Genomic DNA, 18,006 nt, shown 5'->3' with positions numbered 1-18,006 from the left:
CCAGGAGAGGGCAGAGGGGCCAGGAAGGGAGAGGCCGGTGGGTTAAAGCCCATTTGCACTGGGAGCGTGGGGAGGATCCTGCTGCAGGGACACGCAGGCAGCACCCAAAGGGATGCTGTGTCGTCTCCATCTGCGGTTCCTCTGACGGTGGCAGCACCACACAACTGGGCTTCTGTTCCAGGCTTTCCACCTCCCATCGGCAGCCCGGGAGGTATCCAAGAACTCCTGGCTAGGGCCAGCTCCGCCGAGCTCAGCGCCACCCTGGCGATGATGAAGTTCCAAGCCCTGCAGGTGAGTTTCTGGGAGACGGGGGTGGGAAGGGGCTTCAAACCCGCTGGGTGGGAGCAGGGCTGGGTGAAGCCTGATCTGAGCCTGGTAGGAGACAGCCCAGGCTGTGGCTCAGATCATTACTGAGCTGTGGGGCTGGGTGGGCTTGGAGAAGCCCCGGGCACCTAGAGGAGTGATGGCAGAAGCAAGGACGGGTGGATCCTCCTCACAGCTGGTCTCAGGCTGATGGAGAACATCCTCCATGGGGTTGCCCTTGTCCTCGCCCTGTCCGTGGATGGGAGAAGCCAGCTCTGTTGGCCTCTGGCGTCATGATGTCCCCGTCCTCTCCTGTCAGCCCGCCGATTCCCTGCTGGGCCCTTCCCCAGGCGGGGCTGCTCTTTGAGAGTGTGAGGTTGTGGGCTCGGGGCGGGGGGAGCCCCCACACCCCAGAGGGTACCACGGATGGTAGCTGCCCCCTGCTGACTGCAGGAAGGACGGTTTGGGATACTTCCCTCCCTCATGAGTGACACCCGGGACTGTCAGCCCCCTTCTGTGGCACTCTCTGATACCCCTTCCATCCATCCCTCTCTTCTCAGGACCACGCTTACTTAGATAATGAGCAGCTCTTCCTGGAGTCCCTGAAGAAAAGCATCCTACAATGCTCCTTTTGTGCCAGGCTGAAGGGGTGGCGTCCCCAGGCCCTGCTCAAGGGATGGCCGAGCAATAAACCGATCTTCACACGATCACCAGAGTTACTGTACTTATTGAGGCCTGGGTGCTCGGTGGACCTTTCCACAAATCAAGCACAGCAACAGCAGGTTTTTGTGCTGCTTTTATACACAAAAGTCAGAGGCTTTTCCAAATACGCCTATTGGATACGGATTGGTTAGTGATTAACATCCTGCATGCTTCTACTACTGCGTGTGCTCAGGGAAAGGGTCTCAACCCAGGCAGCGTCTTCTGAACCTCTGTGTGTGTGTGGTTTTTAGTATTATAACGAGGGTAGTTCACTTCCAGGACACTCAAAAGTTAGTTTTATTGCCACGTTAATTAATTAATTAGTTAATTAAGCTGAGTGGGAGAAGACCAGCGGCCCTTTCCACAAGCAGCGTGTGGCGGAGCACTGCGGGATATTTCGTGACTTGTTCAAGGGGGCCACGTTCACCCCCTGGGTTCCCTTGAGGGTGGAGTACAGCCCAGAGGACGAGTACCTCATGCCGGTCTGCTATGGGAACGTGGTGACGCCGTCAGAGGTGTGTGAGGGGAGCTGGGAGCAGCCTCGAGCCCATGTGTGTTTCTGTCAGATGCTTCTAACAGGCGTTGCTTGTTCTGGGGATTTCTTTTGCAAGGGTATTTCCCCTGTGATGAAGGAAATATGTTTCTTGGACACGACAAGGACAGAGCTTTGCGACAGGGTCGTTGTCTGTCAGCAGGCTGGTGTTTGTTAAAGCCCCCTGGGGGCTCTCCGGGTGGAGCTGGCTTACTGGGTGGTGGTGTGGCTGTGCCCGGTTTCCTGGCCATGCCCGTGACAAGTGCACGTTCTTTGCCTTGGAAATTGTGATCTGGTCTGAATGGAAGCTGTTGTTTGAGCGATTTACATTCCCTTTCTGTTGCTCTGTTAGGCTTCCAGTCCCCCTGCAGTGTCATACGAGGCAGATAAAGGCTCCCTCTGGGCTTTGTTGCTGACAAATCCAGGTGAGTAGCGGGTTCTTTAAAAAAAAAATCTTTGAGCTGGGTTGTTTCACCCTGCTTTTGGTCAGCTCCTGTTTCTTTTGGCTGCACAAGCTGACGTGAGGTGATATCTGGAAAGCAGGGACATTTTACGTATGCAGGAGAGACTGTAGCCTCCCCAAATTTCTGGCGGTTGAGAGATGGAACAGTGATGCAACGGGACCTGTGTCCGAGTGTAGAGGGAAGAATTCCCTGACTCCCATCTTTTGTTTACCCCCCAAAGCCCTCTCTCCCTTGGCAGTCTGCCTGGGGGGTAGGTTAGCTGACACTGTTTGCCCTGAGAAACCAAAGCACAGTGACGTGAAGCAGCTGAGCAAGAAGTCCTTTTAGTCTTGGAATTCCATGTGTAGAGTTCTTTGCTCCTCCTTTTAAGCTCAATCCTATAAGGTTGAGTTACTTTTCTGGTAGGAAAGGAGTGCTGGGAGGTCTCGAGCTGCCCCCTCCCTTCAGAGCGGATCCGGGCATGGGGTTGGTGCAAACATCAGGGTGTCCCTGAGTCACCTTTCCCTGTGGTGTGCGTTTGCAGATGGACGTTGAAGAGATGCGGACTCGGAGCACCTGCGCTGGCTGGCGTGAGTACGGCACCTCGCAGCCGCGCGCTGCTTGGCTCAGGGAAGTCCCAGGCGGAGCAGGCAGAAACTCCTCCAGCAGAGCTCGGGAAAAAGGATGCCTGTGAGAACAAACAGCCTGAGAGAGAGAAGGGATGGGGGGAGTGGAGGCCCTCCCAGCCGGGGAACGTCTCAAGCACTCGCGAGTAGCGGAACTGTGGTTGTGGGGTGCAGAGTGTGGAGCTGATGAGGCTGCCTGGGCAGCACAGGGTGGGCTGGAGGAGGGAGCCCTGTGGAGCCGGGACGGTTCTGCTGTGGGGCATCTTGTAAAGTTTCAAGGGCATCCGTCGGGTGAAGGACCTTTGCTTCATTATCCATGAAATGCAAATTAAAGTTGACACCCTGAGTATGCTAATGAAGATTAGCAAGATCGTGCTAATTGCATCCCATGAAGCACCTTACCCCTCCCCATACGTGGGATACGTAGGAACGTGGGTCGGCCTAGGGGAGGGACCCAAGGAAAGTGTGTATAAACTGAGGGGGTGTGACAGAATGGAGAAGTGAAGAAGACGGATGCCTCCCTGATGGGACGGGACCCACGCAGGAACCCAGGCACGTGCAGAGAGCAGGAGCTGTCGTTTAAAATGGAAAGGTGCAGGAGCGGGATGTGGCCCTGGCTGGCCGCTGGCATGTGTCACAGCCCTTGTCGCTGCAGAGGGAGGTGGCGTGTGGCTGCAGCAGCGGTGGGTGCCCCTCTCTGCTGGTTCCCAGGCTGGCAGCTGCCGGGAGCACTGTGCTGCGGTCTCTGTGCCCCGCTCTGCTCGAGGACCCAGCCCTGGCAGAGGGGAGGAGGCCAGGAAGTTCCCTCAAAGGGCGAGAAAGGAGCGAAATCAAATCCCCGATGGTGGGTGTCCCCCTGCAAACCCCTTCCCGGGCACAGACGTTGCTCTGAGCCCCGCCAGCCTCTCGCGTGTGTCTCCCTGCGGCGCCGCTGCAGCGTCTCCTGCCGCGCTCCTCGGCCCGCGGCTGGGGGGGGTCTGTCTCGTGAAGAGCCGCGCGGGCGGGCAGCGCGCGCCGCGCAGCGGGTGCGGAGAGGCGGCGGTTGGGCCGTTGGGCGCCCGGCGGCGGAGAGGTGGGGGCTCCCCGGGGCGGCGGCGGGCGGGACTCGCTCCCTGCGGGGCTCTTTTGCAGCGCCGGAGCCTTGTTCCGAGCGGCCGGGCGAGGCGGAGCAGCGCGGAGCAGCGCGGAGCAGCGCGGAGGCGGAGAGGGGCCCCGGCAGGAGCAGGAGATCGCGTGGGCCAGAGGTAACGGGGGGTGCCGCGGGCCGGGCCGGCCGCTGAGGAGACCCTTGTGTCCCTGCGGGGAGCGGCGGAGAGCGGGAGGAGCCGGGAAGGCGGCGGGAGAGCAGGGGAAGGCCGGGGCGGCGCGGTGGTGAGTGCGGGGGGTGCTGAGGCGGGCCCGGGCAATGCGGCTGTGCTGCTCCGGCCCCTCTGGGGGGGGCAGGAGGGACCCCGCGGGGGGCGGGAGGGGCTGTGCTCGCCGCTGCCGCTGCAGTTGGGAATGTCTCGGGGTTCCGGCGGTTCAGGGGCCGTTTCCCGAGCGGCGGGGCCGGGAGGGGGGCGGGGGGGCTTCGGTGTTGCTTGTGGGGTGCTCTGGAGAACCGTGCCCCTGGCTCCGGCGGGGTTGGAGCAGGACCCGGCCAGCCCCGCGCCCTTTTCTCATGAGGGAATTTGTGTCTCTCCGTAGGCTACAAAACCCCGGAGAAGTTTCGGCGGTACGTAGCCTGGGGCGCGTTCCCTTCGCTGTCCGTAGGCGCTTTGTTCTGCGGGAACGCGGGGCCGGAGGCGGGGGGCAGCGGGATCAGGTGGGGGTCCTGGCTGCGGCGGTGGTTCCTGGTCCTTGGCTGAGAGCTGCAGTTGGGTGCGTCGTCTCATCCCTGAAGCAGAGACGTTGACCTGCCTCTGCCATCCGAGGGGCTTTGCTTACCGGGGTGCTACAGCCCTTTCCTGCGGGCTTTCCCCAGTCCAGAGCAGAATAGATGTCGTTAGTTCAGTTCTCCGCCTCACCTGACGCCCAGGTGCCTGTTTGGGGGCCTCTTGCAGCCCCTGGTAATTGAAGCGGCGCTTTTGGGGTTGCCCAGGGCCTCTGAGCCACTGTGGGGCGAGAGCTCCCAGAGGAAGGGCTGCTTGTGGCCAGAGACTGAACAGGAAGCCGCTGGCTCCTCGGTAGAGAGATCTCCCTTGTGGCTAGGTGAAGCGCAATCTTTTCTCCGCCCAGTACTGGGTCAGGTCCTGGCAGTTCTCTCTAGGAAGGCCTTACGCTGGTGGTGCTTGAGCCCAAACCTGTATGCTTGGGGGCTTTCAGAAGAGCAAGGCATACTGAAACTGGGAGCTTTTCTGCACCTGCGTGGTGAGCTCCCCTGCCTCAACACCTTTAGTTTGTCTGGTTTCAGAGTCTGTCGATGATCTGCTTAGTGACCTCCTGGGATTCGAGGACGGTAAAAGGAACCTTTTCTGCAGCTGAAAGGGCAGCATCCTTGTGCTCTTAGTCCCCTGCTGGGAGCGGGAGGTGCTGGTGCAACAGCCAGTGATCTCTGAGGGGGAGGAAGCAGCAAGCAGGGTTTCCCAGAGTCAGAGGCCATTGAATAGGCTGGACGTCAGCTTGGGGAGGCCCAGTGAAGTTCGCCTCTGATTAAAAGCCTCTGTGTCCCTTGGGGAGACAGCAAATCCCCCTTTGGGGTGCCCAGGTCAGGAATATGCCCGTGTCCGTCATCCTCACGTCTCCCTGTCTTGTTTCCAGACGAAAGCCCCGTGAATTCTACAAGAACTTCCTGGCTGGCCAAGGGCCGCAGTGGGAGAGCCCGGGGCACCAGCTCGCCGGCCAGCCAGAAGTGAGTGCCTTTCAGACACAGCCTCTGTGCTCCCCAGGTCCTTGTGACCTGCCCCGGGTCCTCGGCTTCTCCCCCTCGCTCCCTGCCCCGACAGCGAGTGCCCGGGAAGGCGAGTTACTGGCGATGCCTTTGGGAACTGGGAGCCCAGAGCCTGCAGCTTTCCAGCGAGAGCTGGGTGCGCCCAGCCCAGTACATCTCCTGTACATCTGCCTTAGGAGAGTTGCTCGCTTAACTGCAGCAGTCCCAGCACTCCCATCTTTTATGCGGGTGCTATGTTCGCCTCCTTTTCTGTCGCACGACGTGGCTGCCGCGGTGTGCCCGCGTGGTCCCCTCCGCCGGCTGCCACCTGGCCTGGCTGTCCCCAACGCTCCCGGGTGCTGTTGCTGACCCCCGGGCTCGTGTCACAGGTCCCGTGTAGCGGAGGATTTCTTCAACAGATTCCCTGCAGAGGGCGTGGAAGCTGCAGAGGTGAGCCCGAATTTTGGGAGAGAGCCTGGGTATCCCGAGGGCTGGGACTGAGCTGGGCCAGGCTTGCCCCTGGTGTCACCCCAGGCAAGTCAGCAGTGGGATATCGGGGGGAACCGCGAGGTCTGGCTGAAGAGGTGACCCCTCTGTGGCGTGGCTGTGGGGGAGCTGGGCCGGGGGAGCGGGTGGCTGTTGGGAGAAGGGCTTGAGGGTGCCCTGGGTGGGCTGGAGCAAAGCCAGGGGGGCACGTCGTGCTGCAGCCCAGCCCTGCTGTGGGCGCTCTTGGGAGGAAGCGTCACAGGAAGGACCCTCACCCAAAGCACCAGCCTGGGTGTTGCTGACGCTTCTCCCTGAGGCAGTAGGATGTCAGCAAAGGAATCAAGGCACGGGGGGTTTCCAGTGAGGGGCACACCAGGAGGAGCTGGGCGTGTATTCTCCCAATCCAAACAATGAGGAAAAGCGGGGGCCGGAGCATGGAAGCGAGGGGTGAGGAGTTTCCAAAGTCTGCTTGTCTCTGATCTCCGCCCTCCTTGGCGTGCAGGGCTCCAGTGCCTCCGGCGGAGAGCCCCAAGGTCTGCTGCAGAGCCTGAAGGTCAGTGCAGAAATACCCTTGGTCTGAGCCCCGCGTGGGCTGCAGCCGTGGCCTCCAGCACCAACCTCCGAAGGGAGAAGCAGCGCTGAGGCAGGAGTAGCACTCGCCCTGCTCCCGTCGCCGTGCTGTTGCTTTCCAGGGTTTGGACGACCTGGAAGCGGATCTGCTGGGAGCGTCGAGACCCGGTTCTGGGCCAGGGAAGACAACTGTGAAAGGTGCTACAGGTTACAGAACTGACGTTTCCTTTCTGGGAATGGAGCCTCAGCTCTTCCCTTGGACCTCATCCAGCCTGTTCTGCACACGGCCAGACGAGAACCGGTGTTCTGGGTCAGGATTTGGGTGGCTGAGGGCGTCGCTGGTCCACCCCAAAGCACAGTTGCACCTCTGGGTGGGATCCAGCTGCACTGTGACCACGTTACAGGCACTCGTCTCTCTTGTTGCTGCAGCAGGGATGCCAATGGGTCTGGTAGTCCCCTCAAATCTCCTTTCACCCTGAAAAATCCCCTCTGGACACGAGTAGCAGCTGGTGGGTTGGGGCAAGGACTAAGGTGCGTTGGTGGAAGAGGGACTTTGGGCGAAGGTGGGGAGCAATTGTCTGAGTGGAAACTTGCAAAGCTGAAGAAGCTGCTCGTGTCCGCCAGAGCTGGAAACGCCAGTGTCAGTGACACCCAGCAATGTCCCAGCAGTGGCCACGGACCAGGCAGTAGCACGTTGCCACTTTGTCACTTGCTGTGAGATTTGGTCACTGAAAAGAGCTATTTAAAAGTGGCTCTGTAAACGGTCCTGAGAGATAAGAGCAGGCAGGGCTGCTCTGATCTCTTGTTGGGAGGAAGGAAAAGGGAAAAAAAAAAAAAAAAAAAGAGACAAGCCCCAAGCCCAGCTCAAACCTCGTACCATGTGTGATCCCACCCACAGAGCTGCTCCAGCAGGAGCTCTCAGAAACCCTGGGCTCGGATCTGAGAAATGAATTTTAAGCACTGTCTTGTCTCAGGTTGGGGTAATAACGTGGGGCTGTGTCCCAGTGATCCAGCGCGCAGTCCCCTCCCACCTCTGGGCTCTCCTGCCGGTTGTAGCCAAGAGGGCACACAGTGCCGTGGGTCCCGCGGAGCTGTCCTGGATCAGCACACCCCCACGAGCTCCTCCCTGTGCTCCTGGTTGCTGCCTTCATTCCCCTTCCTTCCTCCTAGTTGAGGCAAAGCACCTCCTCCAGCTGAGTCGACACGGAGCCAGGTCCAGACTTGTGCCACTGAAGGGGACTCTGAAGCGAATTGCAGACAGAGAGCCCTGTGGCGTGGGCAGGGCTGTGTTGGCTGGGGCTGGTGCTGCCCGGGGGAAGGGGGTGGATGCAGCAAGGAGAAACAGCCGTGAGGGAGGTTTTGAGGTGTCTTTGCTCCCCCTGCAGCCCAAAGGCTGAATCCTGCCACAGCTGAGTGGGACAGAGGCTTTCCCCTGCCAGGCAGGAACTGGTGTTGGGGGAAAGGATCTTGTCTTTCCTCGCCTCCTTGGCTCTCCCACATCGGATGCTTTTTGGTTGCAGCCCGCCAGCAGCCTCCCCAGGAGCACAGCCACAGGCAGCCACCGTGCCGGACAAGGCAGCAAGCACACACAGCTCCAGGTAAGGCCGCCTTCGCGTTTCAGGCGTGCTCCACGGGAGGGGCGTCACAGTGGGACGGCCAAGCTTTAAACTCCCCGAAATGCCGAGCAGGAGAATGTCTGCGCGCTTCTCCCTGAGCTGCGGCGCTGCTGTGCATCACTCGTGTCTCTGTGCCCACGCAGGCCACCGCTCCCCTGGCTCAGCACCACGGAACAAGCCTCATGTCGTGGTGTGGTGGGGACACGGTGCTGGGGCGCACTGAGCTCCGCAGCGCTGCCTGTGGGGTTTGAGAGGGCTGCCGGGGACTTGCTCTCTCTGAGCAATGGGTGGGCCTAAGTTCGTGCTGCCCCAACACTCGTGCCACTAGCGCTGTGTGCAGGCAGACCCCCTCCTGCCCTCGGCTGAGGCTGAGCATCGCTTCAGAGGCCACTGCAAGTGGCTGAGGGGACCCAGCCTCCTCCCTAGTTGAGGGAGAGGGAGGAGGAGCCGTGCTTTGCCCCCAGACTTACTCTGCAGAGCAGAGTCCCTGCCACTGTGCGTGGGGTGGGGTAGGGGTGCGGGTCTGGACAAGCCTGTCTGAGCCTCCGTCCCCATCCCCAGCTGCCAGAGCGGGGCAGGACCCTTCTCGCTCTGCCGAGGAGACCCAGGCCCTCATCCCTCTGGGAGGGAATGGTTCCCCTTGGCCTGTCTGAATCACAGACTTGTTGACTTTCAGTCCCCGCAGCCTTGTTCCCAGGAGAGCATTCCCAGGAGAGCAGGAGACGCAGCGCCCTGCCCCACTGGCTCAGGTAGGTCTGCTGGGCCTGTGCCCCGAAGAGGTGCAGGATCAGGGTGGTGATCGTGAGCCCTCCCCTGCCAACTCATCGTCACCCAGCTCTGCCCGTGCTCCCTGGGCAGGAGGATGGCTGTGCCCCGCTTTGCAGCCCTGGGAGCCTGTGTTCATGGAGGCAAAGGCTTTGGAGAGCCCTGAGATGCCACCAGTTGTATTTGTCAGGCCAAAGCGTGTGTGCTGTGGCTGCTTTGTAAATCGTGTGCATTGACAAGCCTGCGTTGCCTGAGCAGTGTTGACAGAGTTCCCCAGGCATCTCTGTCTCCTATTAATGAGACATCAGAGGCTGCAGCTGACGAAGGGCTTTCTCTTCAGCTGGTTTTCCCCAGTCCGGTGGTGAAGATGCTCTGAGCTTGTTTCTAGACAAGTGAAGGGGAATCGTAGCCTGTGACAGGGAGGGCAGCTCTTGCTTGGACTTCGAAGCCTCCATTTCTGATGGAGCTGGACCTCCCGGCCCGGCCCTGGTGGCAGGACACACGCTGTCTCCCAGAGGCCTCGCAAGGTCTTCTCCTCGAGTCTGTCCCCAGAGAAGGAAGAGCCCAGCGTGCTTGTGTCTGGGGTAGGGGCTGCCGAGTGTCACCTGGGCAGCAGTGGGGTTGGGCTGGAGATGTGTAGAGGAGGGACTGCAGGAGGCTGGGGCTGGATGGCTGTTCCCGGGCTGGGAGGAGGTGCTCTCCTCAGGGCTTTACCTCCCCGAGAGCGTCCCTGTGTGTGCGCAGGTTAGCACAGCCGGGGCACAGCTGCGGGCGAGGCACGTGCCTGCCTTTGGGGGCTGAGGGTCCCACCGGAAAGCCCCCGATGCTGAAGGGCCTGGGTCTTTTCTCTCTGTCCCTGTGGGCTGAGTCCCCAGACTGGGGACTGGGTGTCACCCGGCGTGAAGGGTGCCAGGAGGGAAGAGCAGGAAGGGTGTCCCAAGGCTGAAGAGGTAACTGCATGCACCAACCAAGGTGACGCTAAGACATTTTTTAACTAAACAGCTGTAAAGAAAGAAACATGGGTGCTAAGAAGGAGAGGAGATAAAGATCTACCCGTGCAACACAGCCACAACCCTGCCTGGCATCCCTCTGTCCTGTGCCCAAGTTAATTTTCGGATGCTCCTTTTCAATCCTGCTCCTGTGTCTGGGCTGCCATCCCTCTCCTTGTCCCGCTCCGGGGGAATCTCCAGGACGCTGCCGGCCAGCTGCCGGCCCTCCGTGACCAGACAGCGTTGGACAGTGACATGGTACGGCCGCGCGCACGCCCGGATCCTGCTCCGGGACGGAGGCGGCTGCGTGCCCGGGGCACCGGTGCACCCAGTCCCTCGGTGTCAGGGCACGGTCCCAGCAGGGCTGGGCAGCGATGCTGGAGGGGGTCAGTGCTCCTGTGGGTGCCATCTCACCCGGCTACGTGGCCGGGGTTGACCCCCTAATCCCTTTTTTCCCCAGAAAAAGCTGAAGGAAAGGCTGAGCCTCTACCCAGCCCCGGAGGAGGTGAGCAACATGGTGCGCTGGGAGGTGCTGGAGGATTGCCTGGTGGGCAGTCTCTGCCTTTGGGGTACTTGAGTTTGGCTCCGTGAGCTGGGGGGTTTGAGGACAGGGCGGGTGGCCCTTGCTGCTGCACTTCCGCCCATAAACCTGCTCCCCTTTGCCTCCTCTTCGCAGGATGGCAGTGAGGGCCAGGCTGCCCCCGCCGAGCCCCCCACTGCAGACATGGACGCCCCGCATGGGGCAAGCTCAGCGCTGGGACTGAAGGGACCAGGGACACAGCCTGCACCCAGGACCAGCAAAGGGACGAGCAAGGGGACTCCACAGACACAGCCTGGCTCCCCGGGGATGCAGAGAGCACCAGTGGCCCCTGAGAAGGGGGCAGGTGCTTCGTCAGATAAGACAAAGACGTCTGATGCCCGTGCCACCACCCTGGGGACACAGCCAGGATCCCCTGGCATCAAAACCATTATGCTGGGGAAAGAGTCAGGGGCCCCTGACACCCAGTCCTCCACCCCAGGGGCACAGCCAGGGTACTCTGACACCCAGAGCATTACCCCAGGGGTGCAGCCAAGTACCTCCAGCACCCAGACCACCACCCCAGGGGTGCAGCCAACACCTCCAGGGACCCAAGGAGGAGGAGCAGGGGTTCAGCCAAGCCCCTCCCGCATGGACTCCAGCCTTTCTGGCACTGAGAAAGTCCCAAGGAGGGAGGCAAGGCTTTACCCAGCACACAGCTTGCCTGGGCAGGCCAGCCGGCAGTGAGGACCCTCTCGCTGACAGCCCAGGGGTTAGAGATCCGCCTTGACACTGATCCCAGGGCCACATCCCCTTTGCAAGAGCCGCCCGTGCCCTGGGGATCCTCAGGCTCCAGCAGCGTCTCCGACCGCTGCGCAGAGACGGTGGAGGCTCTCCGCCAGATCGGGCAGCTCAGCCACCTCTGGCCAGCCTGAAGGAGCAGGTGGCCCAGCTGGAAGCCACCAAGTCAGAGCACGCCGAGCTTGAGAAGCCGCGCCTGCTCTTCTCGGAGGGAGGTAGGAGCCCCTGGGGGGGCTGGCAGGGGGGTGTTTGGCATGGGGACACCCTGGGCTGGGGGCTCATTGTGCTCAGAGCCTGGCCTCAAAGGCGAGACCCCCTCACTGACAGCATGTCCCCTCGGACCACATCTAGACAAGGAGAGCATCGCCAGCGTCCTGGCCGACCTCCAGGGCCGGGTGTCCTCGCTGCAGGGCCTGACCAGTGACCTGCAGGGCGAGAATGGGAAGGTGAGCTGGCAGCAGTCCCTGGGGGGGCTGTGGGGATTGCAGGGGGGGAGTTGGGCAGGGAGGAGGCAGCTGAAGGGCCCCTGGGCTGGGACAACAGAGGGGGCTGTGCCCTGACTCATCCACCACTGCCTTTCCCAGATCAGGCAGCTGGAAGATGCCCTCGGAAAGCTGGAGGTAGCTGGAGCCAGCTGGAAAGGGGATGTCAGCGAGCAGATCACCCTGCAACTGGCGTAAAAGGACGGGACAGGGTTTCCTACCCTGCAGGAGGAGCCCGGGGGGACAAGGGACACCCCCTGAGCGGCCCTGTGGAGGCTAAGCCTGCCTGTGCCCCTGTCTCACTGAGCAGGTCCACGCTGCAGGAGATGAGGGGTAAGCTGAAGGAGCTGGAAGAGCAGCAGGAGATGACCAAGGCCACGCTGGAGCGGTTGGTGGCCAAGACGGCTGACGAGCTGCAGGAGCAGGTGAGGTCCAGGGGCAGCGCTCCCACCGCCACAGCTCGGTGGGGTGGTCCTGGAGGGGTTTCCAGCCACATCCCCTGGCTGGCTGGGGCCATCGAGCCTCCACAGCACCCGGATTTGTTGACTGCATCCACCTCATCTCAGAGCCGACTCCTTCTCCCCTTCCTGCAGCTGGGCGAGCCGAGGGCGATGGTGGCGAGCAGGAGCAGGCAGAGGTGCAGGCAGCGTGCCCCGTCTGCAGCGGGGACATCAGCAAGCAGGTGGGGCAGCTCCTGCAGCGCTACGAGAAGCTCCAGGAGCTGGTGGACGATTTCATGTCGCGGCAGGCAGTGGGCAAGGTGGTGAGGCAGCTGCCAGGGAGGAGCCACGTAGGGAGATGCCGGCATGGGGGACTTGGGAGGGGGTTGCCAGCACCCCCCAGCTGCTTGTGCTTCCCTGTAATGTGGGGGAGCCCCTCACTGCCTCCCAGATTGGTTCGTACAAGTGAGCAGCATGGAAGGAAATTAAAGCCTGGATGCAAATGTCCTGTTGGCACTGAGAGCCCATGGCCACTGGGCAAGTAACCCGGGCAGCCAGCCCCCCCTTGCACGGCACCACCTTGTCATCTTCCTCCCTGAAGCAGGACGAGGAGCTGCTGAAGCGCATCCAGGCCACCGTCACGCAGGTGCAAGGGGACTACTGGAAGCTCAACTCTGTCACCGGGAACCTCCTGAATGACCGTCACCAGAAGGAGAAAGATATGGAGGTAGGTGGCTGAAACCCCCTCGGGGTCAGAGCATCCTCCAGGCAGACCCCAGGCTGGGGACCACAAGGGATTTGTCTGCACCCCCCCAAACCTTGCAGCCCTGTGGAGGTTCACTGTACCTTTCCTGGAGGTTTGGGTGAGGTGGGGGGAGCAGGGTTGCTCAGCTGGCCAGGAGGCAGCTCCAACCCTGCCGTGGTGTCATGGGATGCTTTTCTGTGTTGGAAGGCTCTGTTCCGGTCCCTGGAGAGGCTGGAGAAGGAGAAGGCGAACAAGGAAGACCTGGTGCTGGGAGTTGATGTCGTGTGGCCTTGGGGGGTCCTGGCACCACCCAAGGGGGTGCTGGGCAGGGTGACAAACACCCCTTGTGCCTTGGGGGCTCAGTGTCAGAACTGGCCTGGGGGAGGGAGGATTTCCAGACTGGCTGTGGCTCCTTCCCCAGGTGCCTCTGTCTTCCCCTGGGTCCCTTCAGCTGGTGTGACCAGCCCCACGGGGGTGATGGGGCGAGTGGGGCCACGTAGCCACTTCTCCCTGTCCTCCTGCCACGAGCTGGCCCTGCCCATCATCCCTCCATCCTTTCCTCACTGCTCTCCTGCCTTTCCCCGCTGCTAGAAAGCAGACAAAACCGCCCTGTTTTGCATGTGTTTGGCATGGGGACACCCTGGGCTGGGGGCTCATTGTGCTCAGCCAGGGCACAGCTGCGGGCGAGGCATGTGCCTGCCTTTGGGGGCTGAGGGTCCCAACAGCCTGCTGCAGGCCATGCTGAGGCACCTGGGCCTGCAGGACCTGCCTGCCCTGGGGCGAGGGCACAGCCCGACCCCCCTCCTGGGGCGGGACCAGCCTCCCGAGGCACCCCCGAGAGAGGAAGGGGGACAGGGCGGAGGCCCAGCCACAGGGTCGCTCACCCCCGCGAAGGACCCGCTGCAGGGGACGGTGAGCACTCCCCAGGACGCCTCCGTGGCTGCCGACAGGGGGCAAGATGAAGACAAAGATCGAAGAGAACGGGAGCAGCATCTCCAAGGTAGAGGCTCTTCCCCGTTCCCTGGGTGCCCCCCCCGTGAGACACCCCCTCCTCTGGGGTCTGCACCACCATTGTGGTGCCCTTAGGTCTGGTTTAAGCCTGAGCTCGAGGTGGTATGTGGGGCTTCACTGTGGGAAAGGGATGGAGTTTTGGGGAGAAAGAGCTGGGGCTGAAATGCTGCTCCAGTTGCTCTGGGTTCTCCCCCAGTTGCCATCAGCAAGTCGTGGGTCCAGTACAGCACCCGGTGCCCTCGGCTCCAGCAGCCAGAGGCTCAGCACCTGTGGAGATCCAGCCCTACCACTCTCCATCCCTCCCTTCCCCACTCCTGACCCACAGCCAGGTCTTGCTGAGAGTGTGAGGTTGTGGGCTCGGGGCGGGGGGAGCCCCCACACCCCAGGGGGTACCACGGATGGTAGCTGCCCCCTGCTGACTGCAGGAAGGACGGTTTGGGATGCTTCCCTCCCTCATGAGTGACACCCGGGACTGTCAGCCCCCTTCTGTGGCACTCTCTGATACCCCTTCCATCCATCCCTCTCTTCTCAGGACCACGCTTACTTAGATAATGAGCAGCTCTTCCTGGAGTCCCTGAAGAAAAGCATCCTACAATGCTCCTTTTGTGCCAGGCTGAAGGGGTGGCGTCCCCAGGCCCTGCTCAAGGGATGGCCGAGCAATAAACCGATCTTCACACGATCACCAGAGTTACTGTACTTATTGAGGCCTGGGTGCTCGGTGGACCTTTCCACAAATCAAGCACAGCAACAGCAGGTTTTTGTGCTGCTTTTATACACAAAAATCAGAGGCTTTTCCAAATACGCCTATTGGATACGGATTGGTTAGTGATTAACATCCTGCATGCTTCTACTACTGCGTGTGCTCAGGGAAAGGGTCTCAACCCGGGCAGCGTCTTCTGAACCTCTGTGTGTGTGTGGTTTTTAGTATTATAACGAGGGTAGTTCACTTCCAGGACACTCAAAAGTTAGTTTTATTGCCACGTTAATTAATTAATTAGTTAATTAAGCTGAGTGGGAGAAGACCAGCGGCCCTTTCCACAAGCAGCGTGTGGCGGAGCACTGCGGGATATTTCGTGACTTGTTCAAGGGGGCCACGTTCACCCCCTGGGTTCCCTTGAGGGTGGAGTACAGCCCAGAGGACGAGTACCTCATGCCGGTCTGCTATGGGAACGTGGTGACGCCGTCAGAGGTGTGTGAGGGGAGCTGGGAGCAGCCTCGAGCCCATGTGTGTTTCTGTCAGATGCTTCTAACAGGCGTTGCTTGTTCTGGGGATTTCTTTTGCAAGGGTATTTCCCCTGTGATGAAGGAAATATGTTTCTTGGACACGACAAGGACAGAGCTTTGCGACAGGGTCGTTGTCTGTCAGCAGGCTGGTGTTTGTTAAAGCCCCCTGGGGGCTCTCCGGGTGGAGCTGGCTTACTGGGTGGTGGTGTGGCTGTGCCCGGTTTCCTGGCCATGCCCGTGACAAGTGCACGTTCTTTGCCTTGGAAATTGTGATCTGGTCTGAATGGAAGCTGTTGTTTGAGCGATTTACATTCCCTTTCTGTTGCTCTGTTAGGCTTCCAGTCCCCCTGCAGTGTCATACGAGGCAGATAAAGGCTCCCTCTGGGCTTTGTTGCTGACAAATCCAGGTGAGTAGCGGGTTCTTTAAAAAAAAAATCTTTGAGCTGGGTTGTTTCACCCTGCTTTTGGTCAGCTCCTGTTTCTTTTGGCTGCACAAGCTGACGTGAGGTGATATCTGGAAAGCAGGGACATTTTACGTATGCAGGAGAGACTGTAGCCTCCCCAAATTTCTGGCGGTTGAGAGATGGAACAGTGATGCAACGGGACCTGTGTCCGAGTGTAGAGGGAAGAATTCCCTGACTCCCATCTTTTGTTTACCCCCCAAAGCCCTCTCTCCCTTGGCAGTCTGCCTGGGGGGTAGGTTAGCTGACACTGTTTGCCCTGAGAAACCAAAGCACAGTGACGTGAAGCAGCTGAGCAAGAAGTCCTTTTAGTCTTGGAATTCCATGTGTAGAGTTCTTTGCTCCTCCTTTTAAGCTCAATCCTATAAGGTTGAGTTACTTTTCTGGTAGGAAAGGAGTGCTGGGAGGTCTCGAGCTGCCCCCTCCCTTCAGAGCGGATCCGGGCATGGGGTTGGTGCAAACATCAGGGTGTCCCTGAGTCACCTTTCCCTGTGGTGTGCGTTTGCAGATGGACGTTGAAGAGATGCGGACTCGGAGCACCTGCGCTGGCTGGCGTGAGTACGGCACCTCGCAGCCGCGCGCTGCTTGGCTCAGGGAAGTCCCAGGCGGAGCAGGCAGAAACTCCTCCAGCAGAGCTCGGGAAAAAGGATGCCTGTGAGAACAAACAGCCTGAGAGAGAGAAGGGATGGGGGGAGTGGAGGCCCTCCCAGCCGGGGAACGTCTCAAGCACTCGCGAGTAGCGGAACTGTGGTTGTGGGGTGCAGAGTGTGGAGCTGATGAGGCTGCCTGGGCAGCACAGGGTGGGCTGGAGGAGGGAGCCCTGTGGAGCCGGGACGGTTCTGCTGTGGGGCATCTTGTAAAGTTTCAAGGGCATCCGTCGGGTGAAGGACCTTTGCTTCATTATCCATGAAATGCAAATTAAAGTTGACACCCTGAGTATGCTAATGAAGATTAGCAAGATCGTGCTAATTGCATCCCATGAAGCACCTTACCCCTCCCCATACGTGGGATACGTAGGAACGTGGGTCGGCCTAGGGGAGGGACCCAAGGAAAGTGTGTATAAACTGAGGGGGTGTGACAGAATGGAGAAGTGAAGAAGACGGATGCCTCCCTGATGGGACGGGACCCACGCAGGAACCCAGGCACGTGCAGAGAGCAGGAGCTGTCGTTTAAAATGGAAAGGTGCAGGAGCGGGATGTGGCCCTGGCTGGCCGCTGGCATGTGTCACAGCCCTTGTCGCTGCAGAGGGAGGTGGCGTGTGGCTGCAGCAGCGGTGGGTGCCCCTCTCTGCTGGTTCCCAGGCTGGCAGCTGCCGGGAGCACTGTGCTGCGGTCTCTGTGCCCCGCTCTGCTCGAGGACCCAGCCCTGGCAGAGGGGAGGAGGCCAGGAAGTTCCCTCAAAGGGCGAGAAAGGAGCGAAATCAAATCCCCGATGGTGGGTGTCCCCCTGCAAACCCCTTCCCGGGCACAGACGTTGCTCTGAGCCCCGCCAGCCTCTCGCGTGTGTCTCCCTGCGGCGCCGCTGCAGCGTCTCCTGCCGCGCTCCTCGGCCCGCGGCTGGGGGGGGTCTGTCTCGTGAAGAGCCGCGCGGGCGGGCAGCGCGCGCCGCGCAGCGGGTGCGGAGAGGCGGCGGTTGGGCCGTTGGGCGCCCGGCGGCGGAGAGGTGGGGGCTCCCCGGGGCGGCGGCGGGCGGGACTCGCTCCCTGCGGGGCTCTTTTGCAGCGCCGGAGCCTTGTTCCGAGCGGCCGGGCGAGGCGGAGCAGCGCGGAGCAGCGCGGAGCAGCGCGGAGGCGGAGAGGGGCCCCGGCAGGAGCAGGAGATCGCGTGGGCCAGAGGTAACGGGGGGTGCCGCGGGCCGGGCCGGCCGCTGAGGAGACCCTTGTGTCCCTGCGGGGAGCGGCGGAGAGCGGGAGGAGCCGGGAAGGCGGCGGGAGAGCAGGGGAAGGCCGGGGCGGCGCGGTGGTGAGTGCGGGGGGTGCTGAGGCGGGCCCGGGCAATGCGGCTGTGCTGCTCCGGCCCCTCTGGGGGGGGCAGGAGGGACCCCGCGGGGGGCGGGAGGGGCTGTGCTCGCCGCTGCCGCTGCAGTTGGGAATGTCTCGGGGTTCCGGCGGTTCAGGGGCCGTTTCCCGAGCGGCGGGGCCGGGAGGGGGGCGGGGGGGCTTCGGTGTTGCTTGTGGGGTGCTCTGGAGAACCGTGCCCCTGGCTCCGGCGGGGTTGGAGCAGGACCCGGCCAGCCCCGCGCCCTTTTCTCATGAGGGAATTTGTGTCTCTCCGTAGGCTACAAAACCCCGGAGAAGTTTCGGCGGTACGTAGCCTGGGGCGCGTTCCCTTCGCTGTCCGTAGGCGCTTTGTTCTGCGGGAACGCGGGGCCGGAGGCGGGGGGCAGCGGGATCAGGTGGGGGTCCTGGCTGCGGCGGTGGTTCCTGGTCCTTGGCTGAGAGCTGCA

General features: G+C 61.4%; 1 protein-coding gene and 2 long non-coding RNA genes across 3 annotated transcripts; all 3 read left to right on the top strand.

The window, feature by feature from the left end:
- Positions 1-1,389: 1,389 nt before the first annotated feature.
- Positions 1,390-2,965, top strand: LOC141933210 (uncharacterized). Its single transcript, XR_012626026.1, has 3 exons — positions 1,390-1,520; positions 1,890-1,962; positions 2,525-2,965. It is a non-coding gene; the product is annotated as an uncharacterized LOC141933210 (long non-coding RNA).
- A 246-nt stretch (positions 2,966-3,211) lies between these two features.
- LOC141933269 (uncharacterized) lies at positions 3,212-8,025 on the top strand. Its single transcript, XM_074847792.1, has 6 exons — positions 3,212-3,850; positions 4,293-4,320; positions 5,346-5,436; positions 5,844-5,904; positions 6,443-6,493; positions 6,633-8,025. The coding sequence occupies exons 1-6, from the start codon at positions 3,212-3,214 to the stop codon at positions 6,987-6,989; spliced, it is 1,227 nt and encodes a 408-aa protein (XP_074703893.1). The 3' UTR covers positions 6,990-8,025.
- A 6,909-nt stretch (positions 8,026-14,934) lies between these two features.
- LOC141933209 (uncharacterized) lies at positions 14,935-16,510 on the top strand. The gene is made up of 3 exons (XR_012626025.1): positions 14,935-15,065; positions 15,435-15,507; positions 16,070-16,510. It is a non-coding gene; the product is annotated as an uncharacterized LOC141933209 (long non-coding RNA).
- The last annotated feature ends 1,496 nt before the right edge of the window (positions 16,511-18,006 follow it).

The sequence above is a fragment of the Strix aluco genome, chromosome 21, assembly GCF_031877795.1.
Source record: "Strix aluco isolate bStrAlu1 chromosome 21, bStrAlu1.hap1, whole genome shotgun sequence".
Classification (NCBI taxonomy): domain Eukaryota; kingdom Metazoa; phylum Chordata; class Aves; order Strigiformes; family Strigidae; genus Strix; species Strix aluco.
Note: the sequence above shows the minus strand (reverse complement) of the source record. Positions and strands in the feature narration are given on the sequence as shown.